The sequence below is a fragment of the Pholis gunnellus genome (genome assembly GCF_910591455.1).
Source record: "Pholis gunnellus genome assembly, chromosome: 5".
NCBI classification, from domain to species: domain Eukaryota; kingdom Metazoa; phylum Chordata; class Actinopteri; order Perciformes; family Pholidae; genus Pholis; species Pholis gunnellus.
The window spans coordinates 23,538,369-23,565,091 of record NC_136531.1 but is presented as its reverse complement, the minus strand read 5'-3'; the positions used below and the strand labels follow the sequence as shown (position 1 = coordinate 23,565,091).

The 26,723-nt window shown below is 46.4% G+C and overlaps 1 protein-coding gene across 1 annotated transcript in view; it reads left to right on the top strand.

The window, feature by feature from the left end:
- Positions 1-685: 685 nt before the first annotated feature.
- ptprdb (protein tyrosine phosphatase receptor type Db) overlaps positions 686-26,723 on the top strand; it is a 91,684-nt gene continuing 65,646 nt past the window's right edge. The window contains exons 1-2 of the mRNA XM_079160389.1: positions 686-823; positions 25,572-25,721. Coding sequence (XP_079016515.1) covers positions 25,637-25,721 — 85 coding nt within the window. The 5' untranslated portion in view covers positions 686-823; positions 25,572-25,636. The remainder of the gene's footprint in view (positions 824-25,571; positions 25,722-26,723) is intronic.

Genomic DNA, 26,723 nt, shown 5'->3' with positions numbered 1-26,723 from the left:
AAATCAACATGTTGAATTAGATTTGAGTTTAAATTTGAACCAAATCAAGGAGAAAATGTTCAGTTTGTTTGGAAAAAAGTAGAGTGGCTTAAATTATTCATAGAATATTATTTAAACACACATTGATTTTTTTTTTTTTTTGTTGATTTCATCAAATATATATTTAAAAAATGAATATAAAATGTGACCAAATGCTTTAAGATTGACATTCTACATTGATCCATCCACATCGTCTCCACATCGTCCTCCGGGACAATTTCCTCTTTGTACCGGGCGAGGGAGTGATGCCGTAGAACAAAAACGACTTCCACATCGCTCCACTCAACATTATGCCCCCCCCCCCCCCAAAATAAAAGACAAAAAAAAACGTCGCAGGGATTATTACGCGTGGCGTCTGCGTCTTTAAATCTGCCCCAACTTCGCTCCAGCCACCACACCGCGCGGAAAGCGGGGGGGGGGGGGATGGATTTAACAGCTACCTTACCGAGCCGTTGATCCTCCTCACCGGGTAGGAAATTATTGGAGCGAGAGCGAGGGAGAGAGAGCGAGAGAGAGGGCTAGAGAGAGTGAGAGAGAGAGAGAGAGAGAGAGAGAGAGAGAGAGAGAGAGAGAGAGAGAGAGAGAGGGGGAGAGAGAGAGGGAGGGAGAGCGAGAGAGACGCACGGCGCTGGATTATTTGGGCAGAGCGGCTGCAGCCACGGTGGATGTAACACGGGCGGACGACGGACGGAGAGCTCGAATCTATTCAGACTGCGAGTTTTATATCTTTTTTTAAATTCTCTCTCCCCACGGACGGACGGCGCCGGGCGGGATGCTGGATATGGTGAGCTCCGTCTCCCGTCGGTTTTCTCTCCTCTGTGTGTGTAATTGTTTTGGTTATTGTGGACGCGCACGGAAGAACTTATCATGTATGCCAGCGCAGAAGCGCTTATGCGCATCTGCACTTATCCCTTCATGTCTGCGTGCGTGCGCGCGCGCGTGTGTCTGTCAAACACATATGACTGCGAGCTGACACACGCCTTAGCCTCCCTCCCCAGCATGAACAGTTGTTTAATTGGTGTTTCAGGTGGTCGCCAGCCAGCCCCCCCCTTTTGTTTTTTTTTGTTTTTAATGTCACACGCAGATGCTTTCTGTAATATTCAGGACTTGGGAGCATGAACGTGGGCAGCCGATAGTGAGTTCATATCGATCCCCTTTATTCAGCCCCAATCAATGGTGCTGATCCTTATTATGTGCCACAGTTATGGTTTGTATCGGAGCTCACGCAGCACAACATGCCACCCAAAGGCTGATCTCTTATTTCCTGTGGTGTCATGGTGATGATGTGAGCGTACAGTAAATATGCAGTTTTGTGTTCTGGTTGTTGCGCCCCGACTGCCAGGTCGATCCAGTTCTGCAGGGCGGCTCTAGAAAATGAGTTTTTCCTCTTTTAATGCTGATGAGAGATTAAGGAAGGCTGTAAACCGCTTGGTTTTCCCACTGGGGGTTTGGTGCCCCCCCCCCCCCCTTCAGAACATGCTCAGAGGTATTTTCTCACGACTGAACCGATGCCACCGGCACACATCTGAATGCCGGATGCTCAAAGGTGAACCCGTGGCACACAAGCAGGCGATGGGATCCCGTTAATGGCTGTCAGTCGGTTCAACCTGGGTTTTTTTTTTTTTTGCGAGAGAATTTATGCAAATCTGCGTGAACACTTTAGACTCCAATAGGCCCACAGTGGATTATATGGGGGTGGATTTTTTAACTCTGCCAGCCTGCGTTCAATCCAGTTGGACACACTTGGAGACATGTCATCGGGAATAAAAACACATTTCTGATTGATTTTCTTGGGCCCCCCCCCCCCCCCCGATTTATCAGGTCTGCTGTACGAGACACTTTCACCTGCAAGACCTCAGGATCGGATGCAGGTTGTGACATTTTTACATTGACTGTAATGTGCTGTAATGTGCTGTGTGTGTGTGTGTGTGTGTGTGTGTGTGTGTGTGTGTGTGTGTGTGTGTGTGTGTGTGTATGTGTTTGACAGTAGTCAGCAGTCTTGCTCACATGCACATCGTCTATGGCAGCATTACAGACCTCGCCGGTTTACAAATCAATCATGCAAGTACTTTGACAGCAATTATGGTGTGTATATATGTGTAAATATGAGAAAGTGCACATGTCCCCTATAGTTCATGGCTCCAGTTTTCTCTGCTAAGTACCTTAAAAGTGTTGCTATGAAAAGCCTGCGCAGCGGGAGCCGCACATCATGCTTTTTCCTCCGGAATTGTAAACAACAGCTGATTTTAATGACCAAATTATGGATCCATATTGGCGTAATAGATCCATATTGGGGTGGATGTTCTTGGCAAAAATGTGTCAAATGATATCAGAGGTTCAACAGACCCGATTAATCGCCGCCGTCGGGACTTTTCATCTTAAACTGGGCTCCGATAGTGGCCGAAGGCCGTCACCTTTTTGGCGCTCCATACGCACGGTGAGGGGGCTGAAAATCTATCTGTGTGCCTGCGATAAACTCCTGAGTATAAGATATATCGCCGTGAAAGACCCCAGATTTAATATAACATTTTATATGTTTATTTCATTTTCTTTTCAATAATTTGACAGAAACCTTCAGTGCATTTTTCTGGCGATAGGATTAGAACATGTGGGTTCTGAGGAGCAGGCCGATTAATCGTCTGGAGGCTTTTTCCCGCTCCAAACTATCATAACTATATCGGCCTCTCGATTGACCTCTTATAATTATCTTGTATAATACTGATGCATGATGTTGAGTCAGTGGACCTCAACCTGTTTCTTTACGAGCGCAGCCTGCTGCTCTCAGGTCAGAGGTTCCTTGTCACATGCCAGTCTGTGGATGAACAAGTGCTTTTACCCCGACTGATCTTCCACTGTGTTAATGTGCAGCGAGTGTGTGTGTGTGTGTGCGTGTGAGTGCGAGTACATGCGTGCCACTGCAGCTGTTCCTCCTCTCGGTGAGATTAAGTTTCAGAAGATGTGATGGATGCCGGGTGTCTGCAGAGCCAGCTGTGTGTGAGTGAGCGTGTGTGTGTGAGTGTGTGTGTGTTTCTGTGTACGGCTGTGTGTATGTGGTGAATGTGGTTGGGGGTCGGGGCTAGGAGAGGGGGGACGTTAAGGTCAGGGGATGTTTTTGAGTTGGGCCGGTATTTATAGAGACTGCAACTTTTGGTTCCCACGCAGACCGAGCAGAAAAAAAAGAAGAAAAAGGGAAAGACGCTAAGGTGGGGTCAACTTTTCCCGCCACAAACAAAAAGAAGCTCACACCTACGTTTTCTTTCTTTATTTCTATTCACTGCAACTCAAGGCCACTTGTCAAAGACTCAAAACCGTACATGTGCAGGTTTTCATTGAGGCTATGTTTTGAGAGGTGGCCTTATGGTTGGAAAAAAACAGGCTGTACCGGTCGAGGGCGAGTGGGCTCCTGGTAGCCAGCATCCAGCCGCGCTGTGATAGGATGTGTTTAAGACGGGGCCGGAGGAGGCGATGGTATTGGTTTTCCTTGCAGGTCGGAGGGAGCAGCTTCCAATCTATCCCGGCTCGCCCCTATCATCTGTCCGTCTGTTCTCCCCGAGTCTCAGGCCTTCTATATTCCCCCCCCCCCCCCTTCCCTCTCACTTTCCACCCCTCCACCATCTCGGCCCCGATAGTACCCATTTCTGTCATGTGCGCGTCCCTATCGTCACTGTTTCTTTTCCTCCCTCGTCGCTCTCTTGCTTTCTCTCCGCTCGCATCCGCCCGTCACGCGATCGCACACCCACATACAGGCTGTGAATTGGTAATTAATGGCAAAAAAAAACAAAAAAGTCTTCACCTGTGGAGAGGAGCATATGGCGAGGTATTAAAAATTTAACTTAAGACTCCCCTCACTTCGCCTGTTCTCCATTCGTCCCCCCCCCGTTTGTCTCCCGTCGCTCCCTTTTATCTCTCGTCTTGTTGTTTCACTCTGTCTTTCTTTCTCAGTTCAAAACTGCTTCGTCGTGTCCTTTCTTCTTTTCTTTAATCACAAGGGTTGTAATAGCAGTACGCAGCGAGCTCTCTGTTTACTATTCCATAACAGAGATATGGCATCAGATGTCCATATTTATTATGTGTGTGTGTGTGTGTGTGTGTGTGTGTGTGTGTTTGTGACGATATGGGGCATGTGTGTAATGAGGAACAGACAAAAATGGAGGACATTCAGAGAGCGTGAGATAAATAGAAAGAAAGAGTTTGTGGTTGGGTGATCCCTTCATCTCCCCCCCCCCCCATGTACCAATCAGAGGGGGACACTCTGAGGGAGCCAGGCACAACCACAACAATTCCATTTTCCAACCACGCTTGCACAAACTCGCTCACGCACAGACACACACACACACACATACACACACACACACGGGCCGACATGCAATCTGAGGCTGAACGTCTTCAGCCCTCCGCCGTCAAAAGCTGAAGTGTCCACCCCCCCACTCTTCCCACTCGCTTTCCTCCCCCCCTGTTGCACTTAACGTCTTCGTCTCCCCTTCGCTTGTCCTCCTCCTTCAATTAATGTCTTCTCCCTGTCTCTCGTCGCTCCCTTTTCTCTCTCCCCCGTCTCCTACATCTCTCCCCCGGCACGCGTGATGGTTTGACATCGCAAAAAAAACCCGGTGCCAGACCACAAAGCCTTTTTCTTCTCCTTCCCCTCAGCAGCTCCGTCTCCCGCTCTCTCTTGCTCTCCTTCTACGTTTCTCTCGCTGCCCCCCCCCCCAATCCTTACTACCACACAGTTTAATCTGCAGGGGGGGGGGGGCTTAGAGGCAACAGCTACAGGACTTCCACATCATTTCTTTCTCTCTGCCAGAGGCTTTGCTGCTTTACAGCCGTCCTCCCGTGGCCCTCTTCGTCCTCTCCATCTTCTACGGCTATTTATTTATTTGATAATTTATTCATTTTAATCTCCTTTTAGTTTTTTGCTTTGCCCCCTCTCTCTCTCTCTCTCTCTCTCCCCCTCTCTCATATCTCCTCCCGTCAACACGCAGCAGCGCCTGTGTGACATGTGTTTGCATTACGTCTCATTATCCACTCCTTTAATCACTGTCCCGTCCAGCCGTAGAGCCCCGTCGACGTCTGTGAAACCGCTGTCACGGGCTGCTTTTTGTCCTGCAGCAGGCAGATCCAAAGATAGGCCTCTCCGACTGCGTTTGCTCCAATTCTTTTTTCAAGCGGCAGAATATGCAACTTTATCCACTGAAATTGGAAGTCCTCCAAATCGTTGTTTTTTTCTCTTCCTCTCCTCTTTTTTTTTTTTTTTCTATTGGCAATATCTGTGGCGCTAAGCGGTCACTGCTGTGGTATTTTCCCAGAGATTACATGTCAGTCATACATCACAGACAGCTGTTTGCCTTGGATTTGTCTCTCAAGGGGAGACACCTCAGGCGAAAACAGTGTTTTTTTTTTTTTTTTGCACCAGTCAAATCTTGAGATTTGGAGCTGTGTTCTTTCAGGACTAGTAGAAAAAACCCTCCAAAATACACATTTAGGTGTTTATTTTACTTTCCATTGTTCTGGAAATGTATGCAAACAGATATTTGTTATAATAATGCCTAATTTGCATATTTAAAACTGGCAATACAAAAAAGTAATCTGTCTCATTGTAAGTAATCAACTTGGTGAGTTTCACTGTGTCTTTTAGTGGAACGTTTGACCCTATTGAGCTGGGGTGAATTCACTGCTCATGTCACCACTTTAGCAGCTCAAGGAGAAAGATGTGCATCGCTTACATCAGCCAGAGGATTTTCCCTTGGAAAGAGCTACCCACCTCCAGGTGTTAAGAACAGTAAATGTAACAAAAAGGAGAGCCTGTTTTCATGTGAATCCAGTCTGAGTCACTATTGTGTTTTATCAATCAGCGCTGGAGTAGCAACACGGACATTTCTATGAACGTCTCACAGATTAAACACTCTGAATTTTCCACTTGTTATGTGAGACAGTGGAGAGTGTTTCTGCTCTGCGTCCTCTGTGGGAGTCTTTACCTCAGCTGTCCCCCGCCGTGGCAGAGCTGCCGGGTCCTTGGCCCACGTCTCACAACCTCTCCGGCGACACAGCGGGGCCGGGACGCCTCAAAATGGCTCCCGCCGCTCATTAATTCTATTAGTCAATCTCGGATCCCAATTTTGTTTTCCTCCCTCCCGTCCGGGATTAGCCCTCACCACTGTTTGTCCGTAGATTTGTAATTAATGACTTTGATTGTCTGCTCTGTTTGTTTTCGCCAATGGAATCGGGATAAGGCTGCTGAGCCGAGCTTTCTCTTTTGTCCCTTCGTTCATCCTTCATCTCGCTTGTTATTCGTTTCCCCCTGTCCTTCTCTCTGGAGACGGGGGGGGGGGGGGGGGGGCTGCTGAGAGTCCAAACACAAATCCCATTTCTTGTTGTTCGTGTTCAGGAATCGTGTTCCGCCTCCCCATTTCCCTCAGACTCCCTAAGGCACCTGGGATTAAATGACGTGTGTGTGTGTGTGTGTGTGTTTTTAACACCCTTTACGGTTAGTCTTGATTGCGCGAGGGCTTTCTGTGTGTGTGTAACGATCAGGGCGAAGACTGACCTCCGATGAGGTTTAAAGGTTTACAGGAGGTGAGCGCCAGTTTGGGTGTGTGCGACCGTCCCTGTGCAGGCCTACGTGTGTGTGTGTGCGCGTGCACAAGGATGAATAATCTCTTTACAAGCACCAAAACATTTGAAATTACTAGACGCGATCTGTCCTCAGAAGGCATGGGGGGGGAAACAGGAAGTAATCCTAAAACCTGTGAATGATGAACTGATAAATGATCATTTTTGCACTTTGGTACCCTTGTCTTGAAGTACATTTTTTTTAGATGCCTGAAATAAGGTCTGTGGTTAACACATGCTTAAAGGGACAGTTCACGCCCAAATCAAAAATGCATATTTTTCCCTGTTCCCTGTAGTGCTTTTGATCAATCTAGACAGTTTTGGTGTGAGCTTTGGAGATATCTACAGTAGTGATGTCTGCCTTCTCTTCAATATAATGGATATACAGTATATATATATATATATATATATATATATATATACTGTATATATATATATATATATATATATAGAGAGAGAGAGAGAGAGAGAGAGAGAGAGAGAGAGAGAGAGAGAGAGAGGCAAAGTCCCTCCCCTTCTTGTGTTACCACAATGAGAGTTTATACTGGAAAAAATATATATTTGCGGTAGTCATCGGCGAGAGACAAATGTTTTTGTGGTTCAGGTTAAATTGTGCCATGAATTGAACATATGTTGTTTGTCAATTGAAAAGATCATTTTTCGAAAGTTCAAAAAGTCCCAGTTTTATCGTAGGACCATTTAGTTTTGTGTGAAGCCGTTCGGTGAACAACATCTCTCGTCTTAGGTATGCACGTCATCAACGCCAACCCGGCCGTTAGCTTGCTAGCTAACTTAAATATGTTCCACGCCTTTTCTATATATATGGGGGGGGGGGGGTTGTAATGCGATTACGGTGTCAGAGTCAGTGAATGCAATAAACATAACGGCAAACATCACAAGGCGTGGCATAAGGCGTGGCAATGCATCAGATGCAAACATACCAACACACACAGTTTTTGAATCACCACGCCGCGCCCCATCCCTCACATTGTAAACGCGTGACCACAAAATCATTTCCCTTCCTCTCTAATGCATCCCAAAAAACCCTTACTATGCAGTTCCCCCGACTACTCCATTCCTGGACGGCCTTTAGACACAGGAAGTGCCTTAGCGGGTCTCTCAATGTTGCAATATTAAATTAGGCCTGCCATTTAATACATCCCCCTGGTGTAGATATTGGCATCGTTTTCCACCGTGCATCCTCTGAGCCAAAGCTGAGAGGCACCTAACCAACTGCCCCCTCCCCCATGCGCCTTTCATAAGAAGCTTCTATAATAGGTTTATTGAAAATAACAAGGTTGTCTTCTCGGGTTACGGACGGGACTCTCTGCTGCTGTCTCGGTTGAAACGTCGATAAACTTGTTTTTTTTCAATGGAGCCCCTTTCTTTTGTATGAGATGTATAGCTCAACGCCGAGAATGCTGTTGTGCTTCTCTGTGTCTTCCTTGTGATTCGCTTCTGCAAATCACAAACAGATTCCATCAAAGAAGAGAAGTGAGAAAGCACGCAAACAGAAACGACAGAAAGGGATGCTGCCGGGATTTAAAACAGAAATAACAATAATAATAATAATTTCAGTTTGTGAAGACGCAAAATAAACGTTTAAACTCATGTTCATTTTAGGAGATACGGAGAGAGCTTATGAAGAAGCTTCAGGTCATCAAATAAGTCAAGTCTAGATATTGAATTGGCCCCTCAGTTGTTCCAGCATTGTTTTTTATTTTTTATTTCATGAGCGACACATCGATACTTCAATTCTGGTTCAGAATTGATCCCTTTCGCTCTGCTCCGTCCCCCCCCCCCCCCCCACACACACACACACACACACACACACACACACACACCCCCAGCCCCCTCCGACCCTAACACTGCGAGCGCGAGCATGTCCGTGTGCGTGTGCAGGCGTGTGCGTTGTCTCCCCTCCACACAGAAAAAGGCAGACATAATAGGCCGGTGTCGAAACCGTGACGCACACGTATGTGCTGAGTTAAAGGCACTAAAACGCGGGATTATAACGTAATCTGACATTTCTTGGCTGATATGCTGATTCACCGATTAGAAACCAGTCTGCCATGCCAGCAGCGTTTGTGTGTGTGTGTGTGAGAAAGAGAGGCATAATGACAGATAAAGTGTGTATGTGTGTGTGTGTGTGTGTGTGTGTGTGTGTGTGTGTGTGTGTGTGTGTGTGTGTGTGTGTGTGTGTGTGTGTGGGGGGGGGGGGGGGTTGATTTATTTGCAGGCGAGCTTAACGTATGCCACCAGCATGAAAGGGAACAATCATCGGAATGAGAATTGCAAAGCTACATCGCTCTGATTGGAATTCAGCAAACCTCGCTGTTGGCATTGTCTCACAAAAGGCAACGCACACTCCATCGCTCTCACACACACACACACACACACACACACACACACACAAACAAACAAGCGAGGCAGTTTATGATAAGCTTGCTTACCCCAAATGGACTGCCCAAGTCATGCGTGCACACAACCAGACGAGCAGCATACATTAAGCTCGCTCAACAAATTGGCCGCCCGGCGTAAACACACACACACACACACACACACACACACACACACACTCTATGCGACGCTGTGATATTTTCCCCATGTCGTGGCGTGCGCTCGTCTTGAGCAGCCGCGCCGCGCCGCTCTCCTCACAGACTATTTAGCCGCTCCCTCTGCTGCTCTGGGCGGCAGCCAGTAACAAAAACATGGTGGCGCTCATTGTGGAAGGCTGCTGGCTGCCATTGATTTGGCCCAGCAGGTCTCTGAGGATGCACACTGTTGCCCCGCCGCCAGCCAGGCCCAGGGAAGGGGACCGCGGTATGTGTAGGTGTGTGTGTGTGTGTGTGTGTACGCCAGATTGAAAGAGACTGTAAAGTGCATTTTCCGAGTGTGAGAACAGCTCTATAGTAACTATACATTCCGAAAACTGTTCAAACCCCCTTTTGGGGAAACTACAGCGAGGTCCGGAGCCATCAGTTAGCCGTGATGCTTTTTGATGTGATTTGTTGTGTTTACCCATAAAGAGAGAGAGAGAGAGAGAGAGAGAGAGAGAGAGTTTCTGGAGTACGCCTCCTGTCATCTCTCCTCCTTTTTTTCCCCTCCCCCCTCCCCCACCCCTGGTTTATTTTCCCACACTTCCAAACCTCATACGAGCTTCGGAAAAACAAACAAAAGGGAAGCTGGCATCGGCCTATAAATAATGCAGAGGCACAGATTGGGGTCAAATGCTTTGGATTCCACAACACACATACATATATACGCCTGGAAGGGGAGCTCAAGCGCACACACACAGGTTTCTTTTTTTTTGTTTTTGTTTTCCTTTAAGTGATATTTATTTCCTAGTGAGCAGTCAGCGCGATAATTAGCAATCGTTACACGTCGTCGCATATACAGCACAGCCAAGCACGCACTGATTTCCCACTGTACACACACACACATACACACACTTACTAGCCTCGCTGTCCCTCGATGACAAAGCGTGACAAACGAGTCTGTTCGGAACACATTTTGGTCCTGTTGCCCCCCCCCCCCCCCACACCTCCACCCATCCCTCTCCTTTTCATAACTCTGACAAGGGCGACTCAGTCATCCTCTCTCTCCCTCCACAGCTCCTATCCATCAGCACTCTGCCATAACCCGCCGCTGCCCCGTGATAGATTACGTTCCATGTGCTGATGTATTGGCCTATCAGACTTTGAGGAAGTGACAGATTAGATCATTATGTCCCTTTATGATTATGAGTCTTGTGTATATATATATATATATATTTGTGTTTATCCGAGGCAAGTTATTTTATACAAGAGGCATTTTTCATTGTGTACTTCCAAGGATTGTGAAGAGGAGGAGGAGGAGAGGGAGGGACACCTAAAACCACATTTCTTATAAAGGATAGCTTTTGATGTAAAATGCATTTTGTGTACTCTCACAATGTATGTTCATTGCATGTAGGTGCTTCATGTGTGGCTGTTATAGAGCGGATCTTCTACGAGTGAAGAAGATTGGTGCAAAACGGCGAGCGAAGCGACTTCACAATGAAATGTGATATTATTAACCATTGATTATATGAATGGATGCAAATACAATAAAATTCTGTGATGAAAGTCCAATAATACTCAGCCACGGTTACAGACAGCCGTGTCCAACGTGACGCTGCATTGTCCACATAGACTCCAAACGACAAATGTCGTCAACATGCCGTTGTTCGGCTGAATTATTATTTTTTTATTCTCTTGTCATTTAAAATTGTTGTTGACATTGAACTCATTTGCCCATTTGGTCGGTATATTTTATAATTCTATTTGATTGTGAAAAAAGGCAAGATGTGTCAAAAATAATTCACAATTCGAAAATCAAAGGACTGCTTCAGAGATATCGTTGTGACCTCCTCCTCCTCCTCCTCCTCCTCCTCCTCCTTCAAAAGAATACATATGTGTTGTCCTTCAGTTCTTCATTACTTATGCTCTTTTTTCCCCCCGCTGCCCTATGACACACACCATTATATTCACCAACCTGAACAGAGTGATATTGTTTTAACAAACCCGTGGTGCACCGTTAAGTCGCATGCTTTGCTAATCCGGCAAAGAGAAACCGATGCAATGGACTTGTCATCCCCTCATGCCATAAATTCCACTAATACACTGATATGATGGTTTGATACGACGGTCTGTAAGAGGCTTTGAGGTGTTGAAGTGTGTTTCAGTCTCCTGTATTTCCGTGGCCTTCAGTTCTGAAGATGCATGCGTACAGTGTGACCATGAGCCGCCTCGAGCTACAGCATTCTGAAATATCTGCTGCATGTTATGACGTTTTTCCTCATCTCTGACCCTGAGAAAAAAGGTGCCGGCACCCACAGCTTGTCCAGTTCCTGCACATTATTGGATGTAGCTTCAATACGTAAGCCCTTCTTTCTCTCTCTCCCCTGAAATCAATTCCACGAGTGATCCGCCCGCTAAGCGTTCGAAGCGATCGGAGCCGCCGTTCGGCCTTCTGTGGTAATAGTTTATACAGCGGAGAGTGTTTGCGGCGCTGTACATTGGCTTCCCCCTGACCCCCCCGACCCCTAAATCCCCTCCGATGGCACCGCGTCATGATCGACGACGTCATTAGGAGCATCGGTGACACATGGAAACGAGGACACGCTTCGATAGACTGCGGCCTCTCCGCATCCGTCTTTCTCCAGCGTATCTGTGTGTGTGTCTGTGTGTGTGTGTGTGTGTGTGTGTGTGTGTGTGTGGGGTGTGCCCATGAATCAAACATGAGGGGACCATGCAACATTTATATCAGTCTTCATCAACTTCAAAGTAGTGTTTCCTGTTATGGCCAGCTATAAGAACATGGGTCTACTGTATGTTGGTGTGCACTGCATGTCACATGTCAGTTTGTGTGTGCGTGTGTGTGGTTGTGTGTGTGTGTGTGTGTGTGTGAGGGAAAGCTCCCCATGGTACCTCCTCTCCTCGTCAGTATTCCCATCCATGGCCCCCAGTCCCCTCTACTGTAAGACGAGCTCGGAGTTGCTGTCGCTTGCTATTATAACGTATACAGCACCATACAGGGCTTCTCTCCTCCGAGGCCTACAGATCAAACTGACACACACACACACACACACACACAGAAGGAAAAACACGCACATATGGTCCATACCGTATGCATTAAAGGCATCACACATCCCACACCGTTCTGTATCGCTGGTTCTTGCTCAAGTTCACTTTGCCTCATCTTGCAAGTCGTAGGCCTTCACATTGTTTGATAGCTACAGTTGCTCTACCTCCGACCGGCCGCATCCCAATTAGCTGCAGCATTGTACGTCCAACTGGAATCCCATTCAGACCAAAACAATAAGTACAAACACAGGACATGTGATTTACTGATACTGCAAGTACCACAAATGCTGCAATTTCCTTTCTATAAGATGCTTCTTAGATCAGTAACAATGAAAAAAGAATGTACTTTATGCAATAATACATCAGTATACATCATTCTATTCCACAGTCTTGTTATACTTAAAGTAGATCTGTTGATAATAAAACTGGTTGGTAATGATTTTTTTAATTTATGTTTTACATTCTTTTCACCAAGATCCAACCGAAAGATTCAGCACAGTGTTGCCAACTCTTTTCTAATGAAAGTGGCGAGCAGCGCTAGCTCCGAAAGTCCTTTGGGCTGAATGCAATGATTGGACAGGATTATTACAATCCCGCGACAGCCATATCCACCAGATTTATTTTGGTCATAGCATTTGATCAATGAACTGCTGTGGGGATGTAAAGAGAATTTCAACAAATATATTACAAATATTTGACTTGTAATGGAGCAGCTACAATTGTCAAAGTTGTACTTCTTTCACTTGAAGAAGTGCAACTACATTTGAATTCTGGCTGTCCATTCAATTTAAGGCTACAGCTAGCAGGTGATTAGCTTAGCTTTGCACAAAAAAACCTGAGAAACCGTCCACAGGTACCAACATCCACCTGCCAGCACATCGAACGCTCATTCATTTGTATAACGTATTATATTATTATGACACTAATACTCATTTTTTTAATACCTTCAAAAACTCCGTGAACAAATGTTTTACAGGGGGTAATGCGTCAGACTGTTTCTTGACTCCGAGTAGTTGCCAGGCAATCAGCAGAAACTCCAGGAAGTTTCTGCTCCCACTGCGTGTTTTCACACTAAAACAAACTAGTTAGAAATATCTTAATTGGTGAGCTTTACAGGTGCTGGTACAGCGGATTTGGTTTTGGTTAAACGCTAGCTGTTTCTCTCCAGTTTCCCGTGTTATTGCTAAGCTAAGCTAACTGGGCTGCTGGCTATCAATCTTTTCATCTACCTCTGCACCAGAAAAACGAATGAGCGAGTTTCCTATTGCTTTCAGTAAAGCGCCCCGAGGGCTTCACCGCTGTGCTCCCTCTCTCTCTCTCTATGAGAAATATTCTTCCTTTCCTTTACGTTTCACTCTCTCTGATTAGTCTCTCAGCAAAAACGTAGGACGCGAGTCTTGTTATTGAAGTTCAATAAGCAGCGGGATTCAAATCTGCTCAACGCCACAGCAGTTTCAAGTCAAATGGCAAAACCCGGCTGTTATATAACGCCCCCTGATAGTCGCTACCAGAACTTTTTTTTTTAGAGGGAGTTTTGGGAGATCATGTCAGTCTCTCCATCTTCCTCTTTTCTTCACACACACACACACACACATATCCACAAACCACACGCACACACACTGCAGGTCCAAACTTCCTGCCTCGATGACATCATTGGGTTGCGCTGCCCCCAGCAGCAGCAGCAGCAGCAGCAGCAGCAAGCCTACGAAGGGCGGAGGCGCTGGCTCCGGTGCTCGGATGTCTGATTTGATTCACCCTGACAACCGAGGACCATTTGGGAGCCCCGTAACCACGGCAACTGCCATCACAACTTTTCTAGGCGGTCGGTCGACGGGGGCCAGTCGGGGCCGGCGTTCCTCGCATCCATTTTTAATGGCCAGTGTACTTAGTCGTTTCTTCCCGGGCCCGTCTCCCTGCGGTCCCATCTCCAAGAGAGGAGAGGCAGCCCGCACTTGGTGGAAAAAGCCCCCATTACATATTTATTGTCCCCAGTCTTAATTACTGAGCCAGAGGGGATGTGGGTTTTGCTCTCTCTCCTGTGTCTCTTTTTAACTTGAATGGATGAGACCTTCTCTTTCCTTCCGCCTCTTTTCACTCGCCACTTTCTCTCCGGTCGTCAGACCTCCGTGCTTCCGAGCTGAAGCAACTTCCAATTCCACACAAAGTAATGGAAAAGTTGTTTTTTTTTGGTACCGGTAGGCTGTACTTCTCCGCGGCGTGTGTGGCTGTACGTGCAAATTACATGTTCACATGTTCGCGCAGGAAGCCAGAGGAACCGGCACATGTGACACCTTAACGTTGAATGAAATCCATCCCGCGGCTCACGGCTAATTATTTTGAGAACATGGATCTAGCTCAGACACTGTGGACCCCCCCCCCCCCACTATAAACCAGTCAGCACCATTACAAGATGTAATCTAGTTTCAGGCGCATGTTTCCCCTCCTTGGAATTGGAATAGTTATGGTTGATTGTAGAGTCGGTGAGGATTCTGCAAGAGATGTTGCAGATCCACAAAAAAATAAATAATCCATGTATAGTGTTCACGTCTTTCCAATTTCCCTGCATGTTATTTTGAGTCGCTCTCATGTGCTCCCACTCCTCCGCTGGCCGAAATCAATCGGAAGGGAAAAGGCTGTGTAACCCCATCCTTCTCTCTCAGCCGTTTGTAACATGACATTGGAGAAGATTGATCAAGAAATGTATTTCTGGACCAAATCGTCCCACCGCCTCCCCTTTGACCTTCAAGGTGCCGTTGTTTATTCTTTGTGCTTTAGTTGACTCCTCAAATTCACTCCCGGCTGCATTTTTCCGCGTTTGCTACCGATGCGTCTTCATTCTTTTGCACTTATCAATTGATTTTGAACCTCCTGGGGGGGGGGGGGGGGGGGGGGGGTTTCTCTCAGCTCGTGCCTTGAATAGATGGAAAAAAGGAGAGACGGCGGCCTCCACTTTAATTTATTTCACTCCACTTGAAATCACCTTGAGCGTGGAGGAAACACGGCTCCTTTCAATTCACGTGGAGCTCCTTTTTATCCGCGGTTGCGTTGCCCGCTCGCTTGAGAGGAAAGTGTGTTTCTCCTTTCACAATGGCAAGGCCGTTTCTTGACTTGTGGTGCACTGTGGAGTACGGTGAATGCGCAAAGCCGGGTTTGTGAACTGCTGCGTGGTTCCTCGTCGCTCTCCTCCTCCTCCTCTTATTCAGTCATCACGGGGCGTGGGATGTGTGTTCGCCTCTTTCTTAAGTAAATGCACTCTTTAGCAGGACAGGGAGTGGAAGATAAAGGGCTGCGCTGCCTATTCCACACTGAAGAACCGCCACATATTGAACCCCCCCCCCCCCCCAGTCTATATGGTATATAATAGAAGAGGATGCAGGTTATAACTGGAGCACGGTGTAGATAAAAGGTCCAGTTATTGAAGCTTCAGCCCACTTCAGGTCTGGAGGAAATCCATATTTTATTCCACGTGAGAGCCGCTCAAGGCCTGTAAATTATTACCGCTGTATTCCACCTGCTTGTGGAGGTCACCCAGCCAGCTACATCGGTAGATAGCGGTGTGCGTGTGTGTGTGTGTGTGTGTGTGTGTGTGTGTGTGCACCTGCGTCAGCACACATGTTAGTCACAATGTGTGTCCAGCCTCGGTAGCCAACAGTCGTATGTGTAGCATGTCACGGGGCTCATCCATCCATAGATCTAGCCTTACATTCATCCATCCATGTACTAAAACACATTACAGGGATGAGTGCCCCCCCCCAGCATTAGAGACTCTACTGTACGCCGCTGGAAGCGGGGTATTTTGCTCAAATGTTACTACTTTATGAAGTATTGTTACTGCACTACCCTGCAGGGAGGATACTGTAGTCTTGCCTGTCGGCACTAGTCCCTTTGCAGTTTCGAATTTTACCGGCAAAGTGTAAAAAAAGCTCATAAACTATACAACAGATCGCCCAACAGCCAAAAGGTAGAGCCACCTGGACCACTTAGGACATTAAAATGCACCTAAGACACAAAAACATCAATAGCTTAGCACTGTGAGAGGGAAATTTCCCTCGCCATGCACCAGGCCTGCAATTAACGATTTTTAATTAGCGAGTCATCTGCCGGTTATTTCCACGATTGGTCAACCTCTAATTTGTTGTACAAAACATAAGAAAGAAAATGTCCCAGAGCCAAAGGCGACATCTTCAAATTATTATTATTTTTTTTTTGTCTGATCTTTTTTGTCTTATAAAAAATAACTCAAACGATCGAAGTACATTTTTACTGCTGATGCTTTTCAGTAAAACCTGATCTAGTGGGACTGCTGAGCTTTTCTTTATTGTGCTGTTGCTTAAGCTCACATCAGAGAACGCATGTCTCCACATTTCTTCACTTCTCTCTCCCTCCGTCCTCTCCCCATTCTTTCTCTCTGTGCCATTCGGCCTCCATCTCTCCCTCTCTTTAACCTCCTCGCCCCTCAGTCGCTGCTCGTATCTCATCTTCCTCTCACTCCCCCCCTCCCTCCCTCCCTCCCGCAGTCCTGCTGCTATCTTTATGACCCTCTCACTAATGCACCGCTCAATTAGCCTTCGATGAGGGTTTCCACTAAAGGCTGGGTAAATAGGTAATTACATGTTGTCACCCCCCCCCCCCCCCCCCACCTCTTGCTAATCCACTCAACTTCGCTCCTTTCCGTCTACCCCCGCCCCCCCCTTCTCTCAAGATCATGGATGGCTGCCAGAGATGGTCCAATAGAAGCCCAGCGTGGGCCTGTTAGTCACAGCTGGCTTAACCCTTCGATTGGCCACGTTCAGCACTCTGCTTAGTGCACAGTTTTCACTTTTTCAGCCTGCACTTCAGGTCTGTTATCTGGGACACTTTATCATTGAAATGGGAAAACTGGAACCACCCACTGGCGAAAAACCCACCTGCTAATGGAGACTTTAAGACAGCTCCAGGTGTTTTGAACACGTCAGACAGTGATGGAAGGTAGTAGTGGGGGGGGGGTGTTGTGCTTTTTGTGGGTATTTATTACCGCTGCTGAAATAAATCGATGCAAACGCGTTGTCTTTGGGTTGTCCTCGTCCGTCACATCAACAATAACAATGTTTAAGGTGATATTTAAACGTCTATCCAACATCATCCGTCCAGGAACGGCTCGCACGCTCTGCCGTTGTCAAGGTCCGCCCGTTAATCAGCGATGTCTAGACAATGTGGATTTTCATCTTTCATGTGTTGGGAACCCGGCCGCGTGTCATGCGTCTAACCGCTAAGTAGAAAGGACATCTCTTGGGAGGACCAACGAAAAGCGTTTTATTCAGACATCAAGGAAATAGAGGGAAAGAGGGTAAAATGAATAATGTGTTCCGCATGGAAATGGAAGCTGGACTCAAAAATCTAAAACGGCTAAACCTTGGCTATGGTTTAAAGAATTTCATTTCTGGAATTCCAATTTGGGATGCAAGGGAATGTAATACCCCGCAAAAATGCCTTTGGATGTAACAGGCCAGTGAAAATTGTTCATGTCACCTTACTTCAGTCACAGCCTAGCCTTTGACCATATTACCCGACTTAGAGGTTACCACTTTATTACCATAACACCTGAAATTTGGGGGGGGGGGGCAAAAAGTCCCGTTGTCCCCCTCTATTCCGGCGCCAGGGCCGCAGGTACAAAAGAGAAGGAATATTTTGTCTGGGGAAAGTGAGAGGAATTGGTTGCTGAGAGGAGAGAGGAAGGCTGAAGGAAGGAATAAATGAAGGTGGAAGGAAGGGAGGGAGTGAGGGAGGACAGAGTGTTTGGGGAACCAGAGGAAGTGATAAGTTGAGTACAGACAGACAGCCTAAATCCTCATCTCAATCAATCACATTTTCCCCTTCCTCTCCTCTCAGTTTGTCTTATTGATTTCTCGTTTCTGCCAGTGTCCTGAAAGCCCGACTCAAATGACTACTCCGAGTTTGTGGGGCTCCATCTCCCAGTGAAAACTACTCTTTGGTCATTTGTTCTCGCAGCTATAAAAGGGAAGTTGAGGGATCACTGGGCTCTTCAGCAAGTGATATTGCAGCCCATTCTCCTTCAATGTCCTTTCATATAAACTTCTTCTTTACATTTACCCGTTACGTTTTTTGGGAGGAACTAGCGCTGGCCAAAGTTTGGCATTGATCAGAGCTATTTTAAGTGATTTAGGGCGAGTCTAAGGCAAGTCCTGGTGTGGATGTAATCTAAAAGTAAGGATGAGGAGCTTGAGGAAGTCTAGTTAAAATGCCCAACTTTACAGCAGAAATAAACATGTTTACAGCCTGGTACGAAATAAGGTTTTGGCTTTCTATAGCTAATTTCCACGTTCATGTCAACTTTACAGGTGGGGGTAACCAATATGAAACCAACCTCCACGGTGCCGAGGAGGGATTGTAATTAACTGTAAACTCTTTTTTGCCTTTGTTCAAGCCCTGTAAAGAAAGAGGACAAGTATTACATGCATTATAAAGAAGCGAAGGTTGAATACCCGGTAAAAAAAAAATGTATTTGGCTGCAAAATATTTACTCAAAATGAAGATATTTAGATTTCTAAAGCATCTAAAACTGAATTGGTCTTCTTTGTCACTAGACATGTTGTGCTTTTAACAGTGAACTATTTGTGACAGTCACGTTTGAAAAGCTCTGATTGAGTGCCGCGCTCGCCAAGTTGCACAAAATTCAGAGGTTGCACGACCAAGCGCCGCAGCCACTTGAAGAGCATATTTCGCAAGTAGTGTCGGCTGTGATCACGTCATTTTCTGGCGCGCACGCCTTGCGCAGGCTTTTACTACGGCTGCAATAAACTGTGCTTCCGCTAGCTGCCTGCCCCGCTGCGCCTGGCTGGGCCTGGCTATTGCCAGACGAGTGACAACCTTGTTCGTCTCATTTTCTGTAACCAGTGTACCATGAAAGCATGGTGGATTTAGCAAGCCACCTAGCTAACTAGCTAATTGCTATAGCCATGCTTCAATGCTACATTGGTGACAAAAACCCTGCCAAACAGGGGGCCGGTGGTAAGCTGCAGCGCTGGATCTAACGGCCCCTCCGCCTCACTCCGAAGTAAGGCCGAGCCAACTTACTAGCCAGTGTTGAGGCTGAAACTGGTGGAGGAAGCGCAAGGCCGCTGCTGTGTTTACTTCTTTCTGCGCAGGCGCATCATAAAGTAACTCGATCCGGTCCAAATTCAAAACAGTATTTAATTAAACAATGACGACTGTAAACTGATGATGACAATTATAATCTATAATACACTATCGATAGTATGCATCTCGAGAGCAGAGACCACGTGCAACTCCCCTCACAGGCCCGACCAAGTCGGATCCTGCAAAGCGAACTACCATGGCCCGGCGCACGTCCTCGCAAACAGTCCTTTTATGTCCTTTGATGGTCGGAAAGTGTCCGAAATCTGTCGTAAAACACAAAGGCCGTCTTCTGGGGGTCAGTGATTGGCTTCCAATCGCTCTGACGCCTCCTTCATCGATCCACTGCTCATCTCAATGGCTGGACCCCTTGTGACATCACCTCTGACCTGCCCTCTGTCCTGCGGCCGCATGGTGTTTACCCAGGAGTCCTCTCTGTTATTTTATGGCAGTCTGCTTCCTCATCAGTTGTCTCCGGTTCTCCTCCTCCTTCCTTGGCCATTTGTCCAGCACCTCTGTGTCCCCTTTGATGTCTCTTCCTCATGGCTCAGAACCCCCATAACTATGTGACTGTACTTTGGTTCAACACTTCCAATGATTATGTTAAAAGACTCCTACAAGTAAACTTATTGCAAACATATCTTCTATAAGTAAACATCCTGTAAACCTATATTACATTCCATAAGTAAATATATTGTGACTCTTAACATAATTTACATTCTCATCATTGTGACAATTTTATTCACCACTAGGGGTGCTATAAATTCTACTAAATAATGCTTTTAATTCTTAAATTCTCCACACCAGCCAGACACGTGTGTCCATAACAACCAGCAAAACTCTGCGTTTCCTACTACTCCATTTCTATGGCTGAAACATGCTTCCAGGGTCTACATGTAAGTGTCGGTCGTTCAGAGACTTTCGTTACCCATAATCCCCTTCTCTACGCAGGTGTGCAGAGATGTTCATCTCTCCAGAGGCATTAATAATACTTAGCTTGTCATGCACAGATATTTATGAGCCTATTTACTGAATGGATCATTGTTGCGTATGAACAGATATGCTAAATATTTTGTAGAAAATACAGCCAATGTATTTAATGTGTGCGGCTCTCTACACCTACACAACACCCAGCGTCTGACTCACTTTCTCACACACACACACACACACACACACACACACACACGGTACATACATACAGTAGTTGTTCCTGGGTGCTACAAGTAGGTGAATCCCCCTGTACAGGCACAATGAACATCTCTGTCACAGCTTGATGTCATCAGCCGCCGTCTGTGTCCCCTTTATAGATCAACGTTTCTCTTAAAAAACAAGCTCAGGGGTTCTTTCTGGAGTGTGTGTGTGTGTGTGTGTGTGTGTGTGTGTTCGTGTGTTCAGTAGTCACACACCTCAAACAAACGCTCTCCCTTCAAGCCGTTTCCAGTTTTGTTTTCTTTTGTTGTGCTTCGAAAGACACCGTTTTTATTTTTGCCACAATTGTTCGCGAATCTGATTTCCATACTGCTCGTTATCTCTCTGCCGCGTGCACGTGTTTGTTTTTAACGCGGATTCCTTCTGTGCGTCTTCGACTCCTGTGGTCGCTCAAATAGACGAATCAAAGTGTCGCAAGTCGAAAGAATTTAAGGTACAAGTTGGTCGTGTTTGTAAAACGTCAAACCGTTTCAGCGCTGCCTTGATGAGACGTTTACACTCTCGAAAATAGGACATGAAGGCAGTGCTGTGGGGGGATAGAGCGAGTCGTGCGCTGATCGGAACATCGGCGGTTCGATCCCCGGCTCTTCCGGTCTGCTAGACGCTGAATCCCAAAATGCGAATGTACGTGAATGAATATTTCATTTAGATCCTGGCGGGCGGGTCGGCACATTGCATGGCAGCTTCTTCCATCAGCGTATGAACGCGTGTGTGTGTGTGTGTGTGTGAATGTTACCAACACAGTTTGGACCCCAACAGATCTGTTCTTTCTCTGACTTTGAGTTTACCACCGTCCCTAATGGAGAAGGAGGACGCGACCACTCAGCCCTGTGACGCAACATATAGAAATCATGTCTCCATTGACATTTCTATCAGTCTGCCACTGTTTCAGCAGGGCAAATAGAATAAGTTAATTAGTATGTCTAATTGCGTTTAGTGGCTCGGCTTTTGGGAATATCGAATCAAATTAGGAGACTCAGTGTTTTTTTTTCAGCGGCACACGGTTTGCCTCGAGCTGTATGCTTTTTAGGATCTGTCTTTTGTCTTTTGTCTCTGTCTTTCTCAACGTCCCTTCCAGCTGTACTACGTCTTCGCTTTGTAGTCTGCCCTCCTCTCCCTCTCTCATCATCCACCCACGCTTTCTTTTCTTTACATTTTTGGATCTTTTCCCCTCTTTTATTTATTCCCCCCCCCCCCACTTCTGCTTCCCCACCTCACAACTTTTCAGCTCCATCTCTTAATCATTTGTTTGTCTCTTGACTTCTGCCGCAACTGATGATGTAAGAACCACCAGATCTTAACCAAGATTTTTTAGAAAAATAAAAAATAAATAAAAGCTGTTAATCCAATAAGCAGCCAGTTAATGCAGTACCAACTGAAGAAAAACATATTGCTTTTATTGTTGCATGTCGGTGATGTAAACGGTGGTTTGAAGCATTGCTGTCATAGCTCTGCCACTTCTCTCCTGTCACTCTATCGCTCACTCACCTCATCAGCTCATTCAGTGCACCTGCTAGTCACACCCACCTCATCAGCTCATCACTCTCACCTGCTCACTCTGCTGCACCCACTATTTAGACCCCAGGCTCACACACACACACTCACTGCCAGATCGTTCTCCGCATTCATGCCTGACCATTCCAGCGTTTACCCTCTGACGGATTTCCCATTACCGACCCAGCCTGTTTGGACTTCTCCGCCTTGCCTCTGCCCCGCGTAAACGACTCAGCCTTCTGTCCCCGACCCCGAGATTCTGCCTCTGTTTCCTCGGAGTTCTGTCTGTTGAGAATAAAGCTTTGATTCCAACTATTCAGTGTGTTCTGTCATAGTGCTTCTGGGTCCTTACCACACCCGTTACAACTACGGATATATTTAAACCCATTTTATTATTAATGCGCGAGTGTGCTTGCATTTTCCCAACGCGTTAAGAGGGACATCATATTACATGATGACAAGTTGGTACCCGCATTTCAACCAGGGTGTAAACATTTAATCAATGGTTTGTAACCCACTAAAATGAAGAATATACGTTAATTGACGGAGTTGTCAACAACTCAAACTCCTGTGAAGTGTACATAACTGGATGCTGGTATATAACAAGACAATGTAATACCAAACATGTATTCATAGGAGGAGTTGGGATTTTTGAAGACTTGTCCTTATAATTCCATTATTATGTGTTTGCTACATGTTTATATACAGCTTACAGATGTTAAACAGTTGCAAAAACCAAAATTACCGGTTACAAAAATGTCCTTTTAATCGTACATTCCAACTTCCTCTCGTGTCCTGGTCTTCCTCTGTTCTCTCCTCCTCCTCCTCCTCATGCGTCCTCCTGTCTGTCCTGTGAGGAAAAAAAAGAAGAAAAACACACGTCAGTATGTCACTCTTTGAGTCAGTCTTTGTTCTGTCAGAAGCTATCCCAGAGATAAGTGTGACTGATCGCTGCAGGCCCGGCCAGACAGACGGCGTATAATTGAGTGATAGGGACTAATGTAAGTGAATGGCTTAGAGCCCACTGTGATCCACAGCAGCGGCAGAGGCTCAGGCTCTCTGTTAGGCCCTCGGTAATACTAGAAACAACAGCCACCCAGATTACAATCTGGTGACTACCTGGCTGCGTGCGTAAGTGTGTGTGTCTCAGGTTATCTCCCTTTTGTCTTCTTTCCATCCCGACGTCTCTTTTCCTTCTCTGCTTACCACTCTACTCCGTTCCTCCTCCGTCCACACACCTTTTTTTTTTCTCCCCCCCCTCCCTCCCTCCCTCTCCGTTATATCAGCTCTTTAATTAACATGACATGCTGTGAAGTGAGATACTAAATAATGCAGGCTTTTCCAGTGACATTGAATCAGCCGTAGTGATTAGTGGCCACACGCGACACACACACACACACACACACACACACACACACACACACACACCCCAAGACGGAAGCCCTCTCTAATGCGAGGATTCATTTTGCAGAAAGAAATGTGGCTCGATTAGACAAACATGAACATGAACGCTCGGTTGAGAGCAGTGTATTCCAAGAATGCATTTCAAGCGGCATTAGTATTTAGTTTACTGTAAAATGTGTGTACAGGGGTTGTGTAGTGTTTGTATTGTTTTCTAAAGTGAGCGCACAAATGTGAATACATTGGTTAAAAACACCAGAAATGCCACTAAACAGTTAAGATATTCATTAAAAAACGTATGGTAATGGCCACTAGATATAAGTAAAATGTAACTGAGATCTAATAAGAATAAAACATTAATTTGTGTAGATGCACAAGGTGCTTGACTGTCACGCATTTGTCACACTGTATTGCAGAGTTCCCATATCTGCTGGAGCAGCGGACATCACAGTGCAGAGGACTTAATTTGTGCAGCCAGGGATCTAGGTTATCCCAAAGCAATTGTTTCAGACCAGACCAAGTGGAAAATCCTGTGTGGGTTTTAGTTGTTTGCTGCCTTGGCTGCAGGGATGCTAAGAGCTCTGAGTTCCAGCGTTCTTCTACTCCCCCCCCCTCCATCCTCATCTGTTTTTAATCAGATGGCTTGTTCAGGAGTGGAGAGGATTAAGACCGCTGCTGCTGCCACCGCTGATGACTCTGTCCGGTTTTTGGAAAAGCCCGCAAACACATGCAAACGGCACAGGCACACACTGCAGACACACACACACACACACACACACGCTTGTATACTGTAGAAGCAGTTCAGCACAGGCAGTCAGCCGTAATGTACACAGAGGCATCGGCACACGTATGAGCCAGTCCATACGCATGCACGTACGTACAGTGCAGGCCCCGTCGCGTTCATTCACGCAAACATTCACGTATCGCAATCGAAGCGTCGCCTCTCTTTCTCTCTCTCTCTCTCTCTCTGTCTCTCTTTTCGTCCTCCGCTCGCTTTCGGGCGTCTCTCCGCCGACGCCGTCGGTATTTCTGGACAGCAGCAGCGATCTGCCGCGTCTCATTGCGCCGTGTGATTTGAGCCGTGACATTTCTGACACAGACTGACACCCGTCTCTTCCAGCGCCAGACACTCACACCCAGGCGCTGCAGATGGCTGAGAGACAGTGAGACAGACAGACAGACAGATGGACAAAAATAGGGGGGGGGGTCTTACTGATGGAAAGATGCTTGGGGGGGAGAGGAAGAGTAAAACGTGACTGATAAGATGAAAGAAAAGGAAGCGAAAGGGGAATCAAAGGGAGAGGAAACTCGGATTGAAGGAAGAGATATTTTGGAAACTGAACAGAGGTGAAGGTAACAAGAGGACAAAGACAGGGGAGGAAAAGGAGGGAAGGACTGGAGGGAGAGACAGAGAGAGTCTTAAGTAAAGGAAGCGAGGTAAGTATGAAAGGATAGAGACATTGAGCCGTGTGTTGACGCAACACCACGTGCAGCGTAGCCAGCGGATCAATCTCCTCCCACTTTAATCTCCTCATAGTCCATCAATCCCTCGCTCCGTCCCTCCACATTAAAGCCATTCATTTCTTTTCATCAATATGAAATCATGGCGATTTGACATCCGGTATTGGAGTCGGCTCTGTAGATTGTGCAACGGGCAAAACCTAAAGCAGGGAAAACAACAACAAAAATGAGGCTGTTGCTTACTTAAAAAATGAACTTTGGAATTGAAATTCATCAGCTACTTTGTGAACTCTAACACACACACACACACACACACACACACACACAGACAGACACGCACACATCAAAACACACCTCCGGCAATGAGTGTATGGTCCTAATGAAGCGAGAAGAAGAGAGGCAGCTGCATAGCTGGAGTGTAAGGGGCCTAGAGGGAGCTCGCACACTTCAAGTCTGCGTGTGTGTGTGCGCACGCGTGTGTGTGTGTGTGTGTGTGTGTGTGGCGTGTGCACGCACGGACAACATTATATCCAAAACTCTCTTAATATGGGCTTTTGCAACGAGTCTAATGACTGCATTTTCTTTAACCTCCCTTCTCTCGCTCTCTCTCTCTCTCTCCAGGTTGTGAGGGCCTGTTTCTATCGTCCTGTCGTACAGTGAGGCAGTGAGCTCACGGTGGATACAGCATGCATGTGTCGACATATCCCATGATGCACTCTGCCAGTCCAGGCCTGCTCCTCCTCAGCTTCCTCTTCCTTGCTGATGCCGACTGTGAGTCCCCCCCCCCCCCCCCCCACTCAGACCCGCATACTTATGTTCTCACACACAGCTACACCCAGATAAAGACATGCATGAGGAGAAACGATTGAAGTTATATAGGCAGCACATATCTTTTGAAAAAAAAGCATGCGTGCACGAGCACACGCAGCGGTTGCAGTGACCTGATTTTCTCCCACAAACAGCTCCACTCCTGACAACACATCCCTACTGTATGTGTGGGTGAGTGTGTGTTGGGTAGCAGGTTTGATATGTGGCCAGCTGTTTTTGACCATGCCAAGTAATACTGAGACAGACCACATATGGCAAATCAGATAATTTTTCCACTGCTTGTGCGATTGTGTTAAAAACTGTGTGTGTGTGTGTGATCCCTGATTATGGCTGGTCCCATGCACATTAGTATTCTGGTTATGAGCCGTATGCTGCTTTTAATTACGGCTGCAGCTACTGATTATCTTTATTATTGATGAATCTGCTGACTATTTTCTCTATTATTTCCCAGAGCCTATATGAGGTGATGTCCTCAGATTGCTTTTTTTTGTACAACCAAACAGTCCACAACCCAAAGATATTCTGTTTGCTTTCATAGAATGCTCAGAACAGTGAAGCTTGGATGCTGACAGCTGTTAATTTATGCCATAAACTAGAAAAGTGCACTGACTAGGAAACAGATCTTCGCGTTTGACAACAACCATGCTGTTTTGTAAAATTGGTGCATAAAATATATTTCATTCAAACTCAAAAACAAGCGGTGATGTGTGCAGGCAATCGGCTCGAAATCGTCGTGTACTACACTTCATACAATCTTGCCAAAAATCAAACTCACCAAGCTGTCGGCTGCGTAGGAGCGGCTGAGTCGCTCAAGAGGTACAGCAGCGATTGTGCTGGTAGATCCGTTAGCTGCTAGTGGTTAGCCAAGAGGAGTGAGTGAGGAGTCAGCAGGCAGCCAATGTCAGTATAAAGCAGGAAACACAAGGTGTTTTGAGAAAGATTGAG